This window comes from Eretmochelys imbricata, chromosome 6 (assembly GCF_965152235.1).
Source record: "Eretmochelys imbricata isolate rEreImb1 chromosome 6, rEreImb1.hap1, whole genome shotgun sequence".
Classification (NCBI taxonomy): domain Eukaryota; kingdom Metazoa; phylum Chordata; order Testudines; family Cheloniidae; genus Eretmochelys; species Eretmochelys imbricata.
Window position 1 is genome coordinate 1,826,610 of NC_135577.1, and position 14,153 is coordinate 1,840,762.

Below are 14,153 nucleotides of genomic sequence, written 5' to 3' on the forward strand. Positions count from 1 at the left end.
TTATCCCTAATGGATTTCACTGGACCCGCGCAAGCCGACAAATCCATCGCTCGTCAAAAATTACAGCAAGGCACCGTCAGACAAAGGCGCGGGTTGCTTGAAGGCTATTTATTGTGTCTATTTTGACCATTTGTGTTCTTAACAGTTACGAAGCTTGAATCGCAACCTCTCCTGTCATGCCATCATTTGAGTCGGCCGGCCCCCATAACTGCCCGCCATTGTGCCAGTTTACATCGACACACAGGGAAAAAAACCCTTAAAATCCAGCGTGTCGCTCCATGGTGAAGCCTTAAAAAGTCAACCAGAGCAGAAATAAAATGCTAAAAAAAATCAAGATGGCTCTTCGCTGTTCAATGGCCACGAGACACGTTGAAGTCTGTCGAACCGAACCGACCGGGCCACGGAGTTTCAGTCCACTGCAGAGAGGAAAAGATATTCCTCGCCCGGCCCCTGCATCCGAAATGCAGCCGGACACAGCGAGTGCCAACTCAAAGAAGCATGGACGGGCATCGTGATCACCCCCCGGCAAGATCCAAATAGCCCACTGATTATTTCAGAGCCGTGAGCAATGTCCTGCCGGCTGGTTTGGCAACTTCCGACTGCTTAAGGCTAGGCGTATTGGAAAGGCAGGAAATCAGCTCATGCCCCCAACCCATGCAGAGAGCGGAGCTGGTGTGATAGCCCCGATTACAAGTAAACCGGTGTGAATCCAGAGTGAGTCCATTAACTACCCTGCAGTTTCCCAGGGGGTAGCTCAAGATTTACACCAGGGGAACTGAGATGATCTGGCCATGACCCCATTGCAGCCCAGGGGCACCGTTTCCTCTGATTTTTGACAGGCCCTGTGTGCAAATGGTGCTTCTGTGAACAGTTTTGTGCGTGCGGTGTTTCGCCGTGTGCACGGGGTTTAGGATTCGTGACTCCCGATTCACCCCCGGGGGGTGGGGGCTGAGATGAGACTCTAGCTCCCATGGAAAGACCCAGCCCTATAACTCCCCTCAGCATTCTCCAGCCATGAGATCTTTGGAAACCCCCATGGGGCGACCAAAAGGGGGCAGAAAACCCCAGATAACCCAGTCTGATTCCTAAAACACCCTCCCCCCTCTAACCACTAGACCCCACTCCCCTCAGAGCTGGGGAGAGAACCCAGGAGTGCGGGCTCCCTGGCATTGCTGCCTTGCAGGCACTAAATACTACTAATTTCAGCCTCGGTTGAAGGAGAAATCCCCGCTCTCCTCCCAGAGCTGGAGATGGAACCCAGGAGTTCTGGCTCTCCGCCCCCACCCCAGCAGGGCGGGCTGAGTGTCCACGAAGGGAATGGGTGGCTGAACGTTGTGGGAATTGTAGTCCTGACCGCAGAAAGGAGAACAATTAGGGTTTTGCCTCATGCCCAGGCCCACCTATGGAATCGCCAGGGATGGGCTGGAGCGAGCCCCCCCCATATCTAAAGCCCTGCCCCAGCCTAAAAGGAGGAGCCACTCAACCCAGGCACCAAGAGTTGGGGGGGTATTCCCAGGCCCACGTGAGAGACCAGACCCGCCGTTCGCCTCTGGGGTGACACGTTCATCCTGGAACCTAATAATGGCACCATAAACGCTGGGGTTTTCAATCATATTTCACTTCCAGATAGCCGGGACAGGACTGTGACAGACAGGGCGGGCCTGGGAGTCAGGACTCCTGGGTTCTATTCCTAACTCTGGGAGGGGAGGGGAGTCTAGTGATTAGAGCAAACAGTGGCCACTAGAACTTAATTAGGAGTCTATCAGCCCCCCCCCCCCCACCCCCCAAAACCCACTCGACCCCACTCCCCTCCCAGGGCTGGGGCTAGAACCCAGGAGTCCTGGCTCCCAGCTGTCCCTCCCCTGTCCTAACCTAATGTCCGATGGGAAGGGTGCTCGCAGACAGGGGGTAGCCGTGTCGTTTCTCATTCCCATCCCCCATGAGGCAACATCCCTGCTCGTGTCCCGCACTGGGCTCCTGATCCAGAGGCTGGGCAAGCCGGCCCCCCAGCTGGGCGAGTCTATCAGCCAGATTCCCCTGACCCCCAACTCCAGAGCCTGCGGATCCCCCCGGCTCGAGACCCGGAGAGGGGGAGAGCTGGGGTGGGTGGGTGAATGAGGAGCCCCCTGAGATGGGCACTAAGTGGCAGGCTGGGTGAGGGGGACGGGGAAGGGGGTAACTCAAACGGGACATGGACGGGGGGGGCAGGGGGAAAAGGGATGGTGACCCAGACCCCCACTGCCTAACATGGGCTACGTCATCCAGCGAGGGGAAGCTTCAGATACCACCTAATGGGCTGTGGAGCGTGACACCTGAATGAGAGAGAGAGAGAGAGAGAGAGAGAGGTGTATGGGGATAGATAGATAGATAGATAGATAGATCCATCCATCCCCATACACCCTCATATTGATGGATTGATCTCAGGGTGTACAGGGATGGATGGATAGATATGAGGGTGTAGGGGGATGGATGGATGGATCTATCGATCGATTGATCTGAGGGTGTATGGGGATGGATAGATGGATGGATACGAGGGTGTACGGGATGGATGGATACGAGGGTGTACGGGATGGATGGATGTATCGATGGATAGATACAAGGGTGTATGGGGATGGATGGATGGATGGATGGATGGATACGAGGGTGTACGGGATGGATGGATGTATCGATGGATAGATACAAGGGTGTATGGGGATGGATGGATGTATCGATCGATCAATCGATCTGAGGGTGTATGGGCATAGATTGATATGAGGGTGTATGGGGATGGATAGATAGAGAGATAAGAAGGGTGTCTGGGGATAGAGAGAGAGAGATGGGTGGGTGGGGATAGATTACATGGGAGGGGTGTACAGGGATGGACAGACAGACAGTCCATTAATCTCAGTGTAATTTACCCTTAGGCCCAGAACCTCAGAGCTATGCAGGCACTGAAATCCCGTGGATGTCACTCACCCCAGGGGAGTTAGGTGCCTACACAACGCCAGGGCCTGGCCCCAGAGGGCAGGTTCCCAGCGTGCCAATGGGAGTTGGGCGCTCCAGGGCCCACGTGAGACCGGGCCAGTTCGAGGGCGTGGCCTGCTAGGCCAGGGGTGGGAAACCTTTTTTCTATCGGGGCCACTGAGTCACAGAAAAAAAAAATCAGGGCACACACAGCCCCACGGGGGCAGCGGTGCAGGGGCTCAGGGCTTTCCCGAGGGTTGCCAACTTTCTAATGGTACAACACTGAACATCCTTGCCCCGCCCCTTCCCTGAGGCCCCGCCCCCCACTCACTCCAGCCCCCCTCACTGTCCTCCACCCTCACTCACTTCCACTGGGCTGGGACAGGGGGTTGGGATCCGGGAGGGGGTGAGGGCTCCAGCTGGGGGTGGGGGCTCTGGGAGAGAGTTAAGGTGCAGAAGGGGGTTCCAACCCGGGGCTGGGTAGGAATTTGGGGTGCAGGCTCGAGCCGGGCGGCACTTACCTCAGGTGGCTCCCGGACAACGGCGCAGCAGGGCTAAGGCAGGCTCCTTGCCTGCCCTGGCTCCGCACTGCTCCCGGAAGCGGCCGCTATGTCCAGCCCCTCGGCGGAGGCACCACCCCCACAGCTCCCATTGGCCCCGCTTCCTGGCCAATGGGAGCTGCGGAACCGGCACTGGAGGCGGGGGCAACATGCGGAGCTTCCCCGATCGCCCCTGCGCCTAGCACCCGCAGGGACACGCCAGCCGTTTCCGGATGCTGCACAGAGCCAGCTAGACTTCTGACGGGCTGGCAACCCTCGCTTCCCCCCGCAGCGGGGTGAGCCGGCGCTTGTGGCTACAGCCCCACGGGGGAGCGGGGGGCGACGAGGCTCAGGGCTTCCGGCCCACGGAGTGGAGACTTGCCGCAGGCCTGATTAAATTAAGCAGAGGGCCGGATTCGGCCTTCAGGCTGTAGTTTCCCCACCCCTGCCCGAAGTCCTACAGTAACACAAACACTAAGAATACTGATTTTGAAACTGAGGCTTCTAAATCCCCTAGGCCAGTCTGCCACTGTAGCCTGGGCACCTCAGCATTTGGGGCAGTTTGCTGGGCGGCGGGGGTTGGGGGGGGCCCACGTCCCGCAGGGGCAATCCAAGCACGTATCACCATTTTACATTAGTATTCTGTTCCAGTTGCGCCGGGCGCTGCCCAGGCCCCGGCCAAGCGCCGGGCCCCCCTCGCGCCGGGCGCTGCCCAGGCCCCAGCCGAGCGCCGGGCCCCCTCGCGCCGGGCGCTGCCCAGGCCCCAGCCGAGCGCCGGGCCCCCCTCGCGCCGGGCGCTGCCCAGGCCCCAGCCGAGCGCCGGGCCCCCCTCGCGCCGGGCGCTGCCCAGGCCCCAGCCGAGCGCCGGGCCCCCCTCGCGCCGGGCGCTGCCCAGGCCCCAGCCGAGCGCCGGGCCCCCCTCGCGCCGGGCGCTGCCCAGGCCCCAGCCGAGCGCCGGGCCCCCCTCGCGCCGGGCGCTGCCCAGGCCCCAGCTGACGGTGCTCCCCGGCCGACACTGCTCCACAGCGAGAGACCGGCCATGCCCTGCAGAGCCCACACGCTAAACAGACAAGACAAAGAGCGGGAGGGAACCAGAGGCACTGACAGGAGAAGCTACATGCCCAAGGTCACCCAGCAGGACAGTGGCAGAGCCAGGGACAGACCCCAGGCTCCCAGATCGCCCCTATCCTTGCGCTAACCCACCAGACCCCAGTCCCCTCCCAGAGCCAGGGATAGACCCCAGGAGTCCGGGCTCCCAGCCCCCTCGCGCTAACCCACCAGACCCCACTCCCCTCCCAGAGCCAGGGATAGACCCCAGGAGTCCGGGCTCCCAGCCCCCTCGCGCTAACCCACCAGACCCCACTCCCCTCCCAGAGCCAGGGACAGACCCCAGGAGTCCGGGCTCCCAGCCCCCTTGCGCTAACCCACCAGACCCCAGTCCCCTCCCAGAGCCAGGGATAGACCCCAGGAGTCCGGGCTCCCAGCCCCCTCGCGCTAACCCACCAGACCCCACTCCCCTCCCAGAGCCAGGGACAGACCCCAGGAGTCCGGGCTCCCAGCCCCCTCGCGCTAACCCACCAGACCCCACTCCCCTCCCAGAGCCAGGGATAGACCCCAGGAGTCCGGGCTCCCAGCCCCCTCGCGCTAACCCACCAGACCCCACTCCCCTCCCAGAGCCAGGGACAGACCCCAGGAGTCCGGGCTCCCAGCCCCCTCGCACTAACCCACCAGACCCCACTCCCCTCCCAGAGCCAGGGACAGACCCCAGGAGTCCGGGCTCCCAGCCCCCTCGCGCTAACCCACCAGACCCCACTCCCCTCCCAGAGCCAGGGATAGACCCCAGGAGTCCGGGCTCCCAGCCCCCTCGCGCTAACCCACCAGACCCCAGTCCCCTCCCAGAGCCAGGGACAGAGCCCACGGTCCGTATTTTTACGCCAGGCTCCTAATTAACCGATGGAGCCGCAAGCCAGGGGCGCTGGTGGATTCTCTGGCGCGTGGAGGCCTTCAGGGCCAACCCGGCGTCTCGGCTCTAGCTCGACCACCCGCTACGGGCTGGCAGCGGGAACCGCTGGGCGAGGGTCTCTGCTCTGTAAGTCAGATCGCGATGGTCCCTTCTGGCCGTGTAATCTCGGAACCCGCCATCGGTGCCCGGAGATGCTCATACTTAGCTGCGGGAAGGTTCGACTCCATCTATGAACCCCCCCCCCCGCCCCCCCCGGCCCACAGCTACGACCCACCCCCACTCATCGCCCCTTCGGAGCCTCAAGATCCATGAAACCGCCACCCCCCTGGCTCTGAAGACCCAGGACCCCCCCCCCCCCCCACACCCCGTCCAATACTTCCCCATGGCCCCACAGAGCCATGCTTCCTAAGCTACGAGTAACTCCGTCACTAACTCCCCCGCCTCCTGCCGCCCCCCCCCCACCGCCAGGGCCGCCCGCAGACCCGCCGCCCGCCCGCCCGCTCAGGCGTGGAGCTTCTGGTGGGCCCGGAGGTGAGTCCGAGCCCGGAAGCTCTTCCCGCACTGGGCGCAGGGGTAGGGGCGCTCCCCGGTGTGGATCCGCAGGTGCTGCCGGAGGTTGGAGCTGACGGTGAAGCCTTTGCCGCAGCGGGGGCAGGGGAAGGGCCGCTCCCCGGTGTGGGAGCGCTGGTGGATGAGGAGGTGGGTGCTGACGGCGAAGGCCTTGCCGCACTGGCCGCACCGGTAGGGCTTCTCGCCGCGGTGGGTCCGCTGGTGCTGGGCCAGGTTGGAGGCGCGGCCGAAGGCCCGGCCGCACTGGCCGCAGCGGTGGGGCTTCTCGCCGGCGTGGGCCCGCTGGTGCCGCGTCAGGTTGGAGCGCAGGCCGAAGCGGCGCCCGCACTGCCCGCACTGGTGGGGCCGCTCCCCGGTATGGCTGCGGCGGTGCTGGGCCAGCTTGGCGGCCTCGGCGAAGCCGGCCCCGCACTCGCCGCAGCGGTAGGGCCGCTCCTCCGTGTGCCCACGCAGGTGCACCAGCAGGTGGGAGCTGACGCCGTAGGCCTTGCCACAGACGCCGCAGCGGTAGGGCCGCTCCTCCGCGTGCCGGCGGCGGTGCCGGGCCAGCCGGGAGCGGGCGGCGAAGGTCTGGCCGCAGTCGGCGCAGGCGTGGGGCTCGCCGGGCGCGGGGCAGGCCCGGCGGTGCTGAGCCAGCCGGCGGGCGTGGCGGAAGGCCCGCCCGCAGTCGGCACACCGGTGCGACGCCGCACCGCCGTGAGTCTCCTGGTGACGCCGGAGATTGGCCTTCTGGCTGAAGCCGCGGCCGCACTGGGCGCACCGGTGGGGCCGCTCGCCCGTGTGGGTCAGCAGGTGCTTCGCCAGGTTCGACCGCTCGCAGAACCCTTTGCCGCACTGCGGGCACCGGTGCGGCTTCTCGGCCAGGTGACTCTTGCCGTGCTGGGCCAGGGCCGAGGCGGTCCCGTAGGCCTTGCCGCAGTCAGCGCAGCGGTGCGGCCTGTCGGCCAGGTGGGCCTGGCGGTGCCGGTTGAGGGTGGAGCTCTGGCCGAAGGACTTGCCACAATCCGGGCACCCATAGGGGCGCTCGCCCGTGTGGGTGCGTTGGTGCTTGACGCAGGACGAGCTGCGGGAGAAGGCTTTGCCGCATTCCCCGCAGCGGTACGGGCGCTCCCGGCAAGCAGGAGCGGAGGGAGTTACCGGCCTGGTGGCTTCATCCTCCTCGGCCTTGGAGATAGGGAAAGGCCTCAGGGTCAAGGGTTCCCCTAGGGCTTTCATGTCAACGTCCCCGTTGAGAGGCTCCATCTTGGCCATGGTCATCCATGCTGAATGTCCCTCTTGGCTCGTCACGTCAACGTCCCCATTGGGTGGCACCATCCTGGTGTCTTCGGCCTCCTCCTCAGTCTTAGGGACAGGCAATGAATCGGAGGCCACACGTCCCAGCTGGCCCAAACGAGGAACATCCATGTTTGGCGGCATCGTCTCGGCCATAGTCATCCACGGTGAATGTCCCCCTTCTGCCTTCACGGCAACATCCCTGTTGAGAGGCTCCACCTTGGCAGCCTCTTCCTCCTCCTCAACCTTAGGGACAGTCAGTGAGACGGAGGCTGGACATGCCCATTGGCCCTTCCCAGGAATGTCCATCCTGGGAGTCAACATGTTGGCCACGGTCTTCCATACTGCATGCCCCTTGGTGGTCTCCACAACATCCCCACTGAGATACGCCATCTTGGCGACTTCCTCCTCCTCCGCCTTGGGGCCGGCCAACGACACGGAGGTCAGGCCCCCCTCTTGGGCCTTGCCAGAAACGTCCCCGATTGGTGGCGCCATCTTGGCAGCTCTGTTGTCCTCCTCCGGCTGACGTCTGGGCCCAGGACCTGAGGAACAAGCAAGGGGGTGCTGAGTACAAGGGCCGCCAGAGAACGCCGGCCACGCACTGACACTGTCATGGGAGCTTCCTGCTCCTCAGCCCGTTCCCCAGAGGGTGGTGACAGAAGGAGAGAGACATTGCACTGGGGATGGTTCCGCTCACGCTCCCTGGCGACCCAAGACACACGCGGGGCTCTGTCTGGAGAGAGGTGGTACAAACTGGGGACCGCGTGCCTTAAGAGAGGAGACGGAAAAGAAGGCATGATACTCCTTTGTCCATCCATCTTCCTACCCATCCGTCCATGCAGGTACGTGCCCATCTCACCTAGCCCCATACACACCTCTCTATCCCCATCCATCCCCCCATCTATCCATCCATCCACGTACGTGCCCATCTCACCTAGCCCCATACACACCTCTCTATCCCCATCCATCCCCCCATCTATCCATCCATCCACGTACGTGCCCATCTCACCTAGCCCCATACACACCTCTCTATCCCCATCCATCCCCCCATCTATCCATCCATCCACGTACGTGCCCATCTCACCTAGCCCCATACACACCTCTCTATCCCCATCCATCCCCCCATCTATCCATCCATCCAGGTACGTGCCCATCTCACCTAGCCCCATACACACCTCTCTATCCCCATCCATCCCCCCATCTATCCATCCATCCACGTATATGCCCATCTCACCTAGCCCCATACACACTTCTCTATCCCCATCCATCCCCCCATCTATCCATCCATCCACGTATATGCCCATCTCACCTAGCCCCATACACACTTCTCTATCCCCATCCATCTATCCATCCATCCCCACACGCTCGCTCGCTTGCTCTCCCCACATATACTCCTCTCTCTATCCCCACAAACCTTTTCATCTATCTGTTCACAGACATGGACCCCTCGCTCTATCCATCCCCCCCTCCACGACTCTATGTAGCTATCCCATCCATCCCCACACCCCCCCCTCTCTCTATCCCCCCCCCCCCCACACACCTATCTATACCCATACACTGATCGATCCATCCATCACCCCAATACGCCCCCCTTTCTCTTTGTCTATCCATCCCCACCCCTCTCAATATACACACACCCATACACCATTTATCTGTCTATACTAATTCCTCTACCTACCAACCCCGCTGGGTTCTTCTTCTCAACCCCCCAACCCTGGCACCTCCCCACTGGAGTGCCTTGGCTCACAGGTCCCTTCCCTGCCATCCTTCCCCCAGCACGGGGGGCTCCGTACTCCAACACCCCCACACCCTGCCGGGATTCAGGGTTGCAGGATGGGTAGAGGGCGGGGATGGGGGGATGCGGACGGGAGTCCAGGGATGGGTGCAGGGGGACGGCGGGGATGGGAGGATGCGGACAGGGGGTGCAGGGGAGGGATGGGAACAGGGGTCCGGGGATGGGAGGTTGCGGACCGGGGTGAAGGGGCGGGGAGGGAACGGGGGTCTGGGGATGGTGTGCAGGGGGACAGTGAGGATGGGGGGATGCGGATGGGGGTCCGGGGATGGGGTGCAGGGGGACGGCGGGGATGGGGGGTTGCAGACCCAGGGTGCAGGGGATGGGTGGGGTGGGAACGGGGCTGGGGTGCAGGGGGACGGCGGGGATGGGGGGATGCAGACGCGGGGTGCAGGGGAGGAATGGGAACAGGGGTCCGGGGATGGGGTACAGGGGGACGGTGGGGATGGGGGGTTGCGGACCCGGGGTGCAGGGGAGGAGAGGGGTGGGGTGGGAACGGGGCTGGGGTGCAGGGGGATGGTGAGGATAGGGGGATGCAGACGGGGTGCAGGGGAGGGATGGGAACAGGGGTCCGGGGATGGGGTGCAGGGGGACGGCGGGGATGGGGGGTTGCGGACCCAGGGTGCAGGGGAGGGGAGGAGTGGGAACGGGGCTGGGGTGCAGGGGGACGGCGGGGATGGGGGGATGCAGACACGGGGTGCAGGGGAGGGATGGGAACAGGGGTCCGGGGATAGGGTGCAGGGGAACAGCGGGGATGGGGGGTTGCGGACCCGGGGTGCAGGGGAGGGGTGGGGTGGGAATGGGGCTGGGGTGCAGGGGGACGGCGGGGATGGGGGGATGCAGACGCGGGGTGCAGGGGAGGGATGGGAACAGGGGTCCGGGGATGGGGGGTTGCAGACCCGGGGTGCAGGGGAGGGGTGGGGTGGGAACGGAGCTGGGGTGCAGGGGGACGGCAGAGATGGGGGGATGCAGACGCGGGGTGCAGGGAAGGGATGGGAACAGGGGTCCAGGGATGGGGTGCAGGGGGACGGCAGGGGCGGGGGGTTGCGGACCCGGGGTGCAGGGGAGGGGTGGGGTGGGAACGGGGCTGGGGTGCAGGGGGATGGCGGGGATGGGGCGATGCAGACGCGGGGTGCAGGGGAGGGATGGGAACAGGGGTCCGGGGATGGGGGGTTGCAGACCCAGGGTGCAGGGGAGGGGTGGGGTGGGAACGGGGCTGGGGTGCAGGGGGACGGCGGGGATGGGGGGATGCAGACGCGGGGTGCAGGGGAGGGATGGGAACAGGGGTCCGGGGATGGGGGGTTGCGGACCCGGGGTGCAGGGGAGGGGTGGGGTGGGAACGGGGCTGGGGTGCAGGGGGACGGCGGGGGCTCACCCCGGCACCCACCGGCCCTGGGTGCCCCGTCTCCGGCCGGGCGGGTGGCAGCCGGCTCCGTGCGCGGGGGTCCTGGCTCCATGCAGCGACCCCCCCAACTCCGCCGCTGTGGTGGGGGGGTGGCAGGAAGCAGCAGATAAAGACCGGCCCTGTTCCCCCCCCCGCAAAGCACCATGGGGAGTGTAGTTTCCCAGGCACGTCAAGTGATTGTGGGCGGGGCTGTCCCAGGGCTTGCGTCAATGGGACCCAGGAGTCCTGGCTCCCAGCCCCGCCCCCCCGTTCTAACCCACTAGACCCCACGCCCCTCCCAGGGTCGGAGACAGAACCCAGGAGTCCTGGCTCCCCTGTGTTTTCAGCCTTTCCCAGCACAGCCGCGCCGGGCACCCCATTGCTGCGAGCTTCCCTGCAGCAGTGCCCCAGGCCCAGCTCGGGCTTCCCTCTCCCAGGGTCTATGTAGCCCGGTAACCCGCCGCCCCCCTGTTGCCAGAATCAGCCCCACCGCCCTCGCTCCCAGCTGTCGGTACAAGAGGCTGCGGAGAAAACTGCAAAGTGCCCCTGGTGATCAGTCAGGGAAGAACCTCGCCGCTGGGGAGAATTTATTCCCAACCCCCATATTCCAAGCTTGGTTTAGGCCCAGAATTTCCCTGGGTGAAGCCTTGGCTGGTTTTCTAATCCTGACCATTACAAATGTGGCTGTTCTGGCTGCCTATATGAAATCCCCAGCCCTTCTGGGACTCTTGCTACACCCATCATAGGGAGGTGAGTTCCGCAGGTTAACCACCTGCTCAGCCTCCCCTGGAATCTTCTGCTCAGGTAACACACACAGTCCTGCTCACGCACTCTCTTTTTCACACGCACCCACTCTGCAGGATATATACACAGTGTGACTTCTCCGAAAATAACTCCCCCCCACACTTTGTATCCATTTAAATTTTTACAGTTGGGGGAAATTATGGAAGAGATTGGGGCCGGGGGGTCAGAGAATAGCAATTCACTGACAGGAGCGGGTGAGATTCAAAAAGTTAAAGCTTTATGACCATGACTCTGGAAACTGTCACCGTCGCGTGTCAAAATCTCCTGAAATCAAACGCTCATTAGTTCTCTGGCCGCATTTTCCTTACGTTGCCTGGCTGCTGATTTTGATTCTCGCTGGAAGCGGTTTGGGGCGCTGGGTGGAGATAAAAACCAAATCCTTGCAAAGTCTAGCCCGACGCCCTCCACGGTCTCATCACACAGATACACCAGCTGACAGGTTTCAGAGGAGCAGCCCTGTTAGTCTGTATCCCTAAACAGAATGGGAGGATGCGTGGCACCTTAGAGACTAACCAATTTATTTGAGCATGAGCTTTCATGAAATCTCCCACTGTATTTTCCACTGCAGGCATCCGATGAGGTGAGCTGTCGCTCCCGAAAGCTTCTGCTCTAATAAATCAAGATGCCACAAGTCCTCCTTTTCGTTGGAGTCTGTTTTTGAAGTTTTTGTGCTGAAGAATTGCCACTTTTAGGTCTGTAATCGAGCGACCAGAGAGATTGAAGTGTTCTCCGACTGGTTTTTGAATGTTATAATTCTTGATGTCGGATTTGCGTCCATTTATTCTTTTACGTAGAGACTGTCCGGTTTGGCCAATGTCCATGGCAGAGGGGCATTGCTGGCACATGATGGCATAGATCACATTGGTGGATGTGCAGGTGAACGAGCCTCTGATATTATGGCTGATGTTATTAGGCCCCGTGATGGTGTCCCCTGAATAGATCTGTGGGCACAGTTGGCAACGGGCTTTGTTGCAAGGATAAGTTCCTGGGTTAGTGGTTCTGTTGTGTGGTATGTGGTTGTTGGTGAGTATTTGCTTCAGGTTGGGGGGCTGTCTGTAGGCAAGGACTGGCCTGTCTCCCAAGATCTGTGAGAGTGATGGGTCATCCTTCAGGATAGGTGGTAGATCCTTGATGATGGGCTGGAGAGGTTTTAGTTGGGGGCTGAAGGTGACGGCTAGTGGCGTTCTGTTAGTTTCTTTGTTGGGCCTGTCCTGTAGTAGGTGACTTCTGGGTACTCTTCTGGCTCTGTCAATTTGTTTCTTCAGAGGACACCATCACAGGGCCTAATCCCATCAGCCACACTGTCAGAGGCTCGTTCACCTGCACATCTACCAATGGGATCTATGCCATCATGTGCCAGCAACGCCCCTCTGCCATGTACATTGGCCAAACCGGACAGTCTCTACGTAAAAGAATAAATGGACACAAATCAGACGTCAAGAATTATAACATTCAAAAACCAGTCGGAGAACACTTCCATCTCTCTGGTCACTCGATTACAGACCTAAAAGTGGCAATTCTTCAACAAAAGAACTTCAAAAACAGACTCCAACGAGAGACTGCTGAGTTGGAATTAATTTGCAAACTGGATACAATTAACTTAGGCTTGAATAGAGACTGGGAGTGGATGGCTCATGACACAAAGTAAAACTATTTCCCCATGTTTATTTCCCCTCCTGCTGTTCTTGTCAAGTGCCGGAAATGGCCCACCTTGATTATCACTACAAAAGGTGTTGTCCCCCCACCCCCTTACGCTCTCCTGCTGGTAATAGCTCACCTTTCCTGATCACTCTGGTTACCGTGTGTATGGTAACACCCATTGTTTCATGTTCTCTGTGTATATAAATCTCCCCACTCTATTTTCCACTGAGTGCAGCCGATGAAGTGAGCTGTAGCTCACAAAAGCTTATGCTCTAATAAATTTGTTAGTCTCTATGGTGCCACAAGTCCCCCTGTTCTTTTTATAGACGTACCATTGATATTTTTAAGCACACATGCTTTTTATAATCCTAATCTCTCCCCACACACACACACAAATAACTCACCTTTCGCACACAGACACAGTGTATTTTTAATCACACATCTGCACACTTCATAGGACGATTCTCACGCAGGCCTGGGTGCGTCTAGCTATTGCGGGGGGGGGGGGGGTTGCCTGTCCATTTATCATGGCCCACTGCGTCTGGGCGCCTTCCGGGTAAAACCAGTCCCACTAGCAAAGCACCTGGCCGATTTCACACTGTCTCTGACACGTCCAAGTTTTGGGGGTGAAAGCTCTGCTCGCAGCACGTTTTGTGCAGGGTTTGGGGGGTTGCTTGATTTATTTGCTTAGCGAGACAAGGTGGGTGAAGGAATCTCTTTTATTGGACCAGCTTCCGCTGGGGAGAGAGACCAGCTTTCGAGCTGACACCGAGCTCGAGGGTTATTTGCTTGGGGTTAGGTTCAGGGAGCTTATGAATATAGGGGCCATCAAGGTTGATGCCATATTCCTGTGTGGGAGAGAGAGCCAGAGACCACCACACTGCCCCCTACTGGTGGAGAATCCCAGCCGTGTCTGTGTGCACCTTACAGGTGAATCCTGCCCCCTTGCCCTCAAGGGGAGCTTTGCCCTAGATCTCTGGGCACAGATACACACTAACACACTCCAACGTTCTGGACGTTTCTCTTAGAAAACTTTTACCAAACATCTCCCCCTCTACCAACAAACAAACCAGAGTCCTCCGTCGACACCCACAGGCTGGTTACATTCCTAGAACCCAGGGCAAAGTCATTCACAAGACACTGCTCGTTCACAGAGCTAAAAGGGAGACAGTTACTAGGCGACAAATGCTACCAGGACATGAAACACACACATAAATAAACCAGTCATTTCCAGCAGCTTAACCA

At 60.8% G+C, this 14,153-nt stretch overlaps 1 protein-coding gene across 1 annotated transcript; it reads right to left on the reverse strand.

Moving 5' to 3' along the window:
* Positions 1–5,946: 5,946 nt before the first annotated feature.
* On the reverse strand, positions 5,947–10,536 carry LOC144266363 (uncharacterized). The gene is made up of 2 exons (XM_077819821.1): positions 10,467–10,536; positions 5,947–7,829 (listed from the first exon to the last, which is right to left on the reverse strand). The coding sequence occupies exons 1-2, from the start codon at positions 10,534–10,536 to the stop codon at positions 5,947–5,949; spliced, it is 1,953 nt and encodes a 650-aa protein (XP_077675947.1).
* Between the last annotated feature and the right edge of the window lie 3,617 nt (positions 10,537–14,153).

What these genes read in the sequence shown, in the direction of transcription:
- LOC144266363 (XM_077819821.1), bottom strand. Translation starts at nt 10,536, where the DNA reads ATGGAGCCAGGACCCCCGCGCACGGAGCCGGCTGCCACCCGCCCGGCC. An exon ending in AGACGGGGCACCCAGGGCCG is followed by an intron (nt 7,830 to 10,466) that starts GTGGGTGCCGGG and finishes CTTGTTCCTCAG; the next exon opens with GTCCTGGGCCCAGACGTCAG.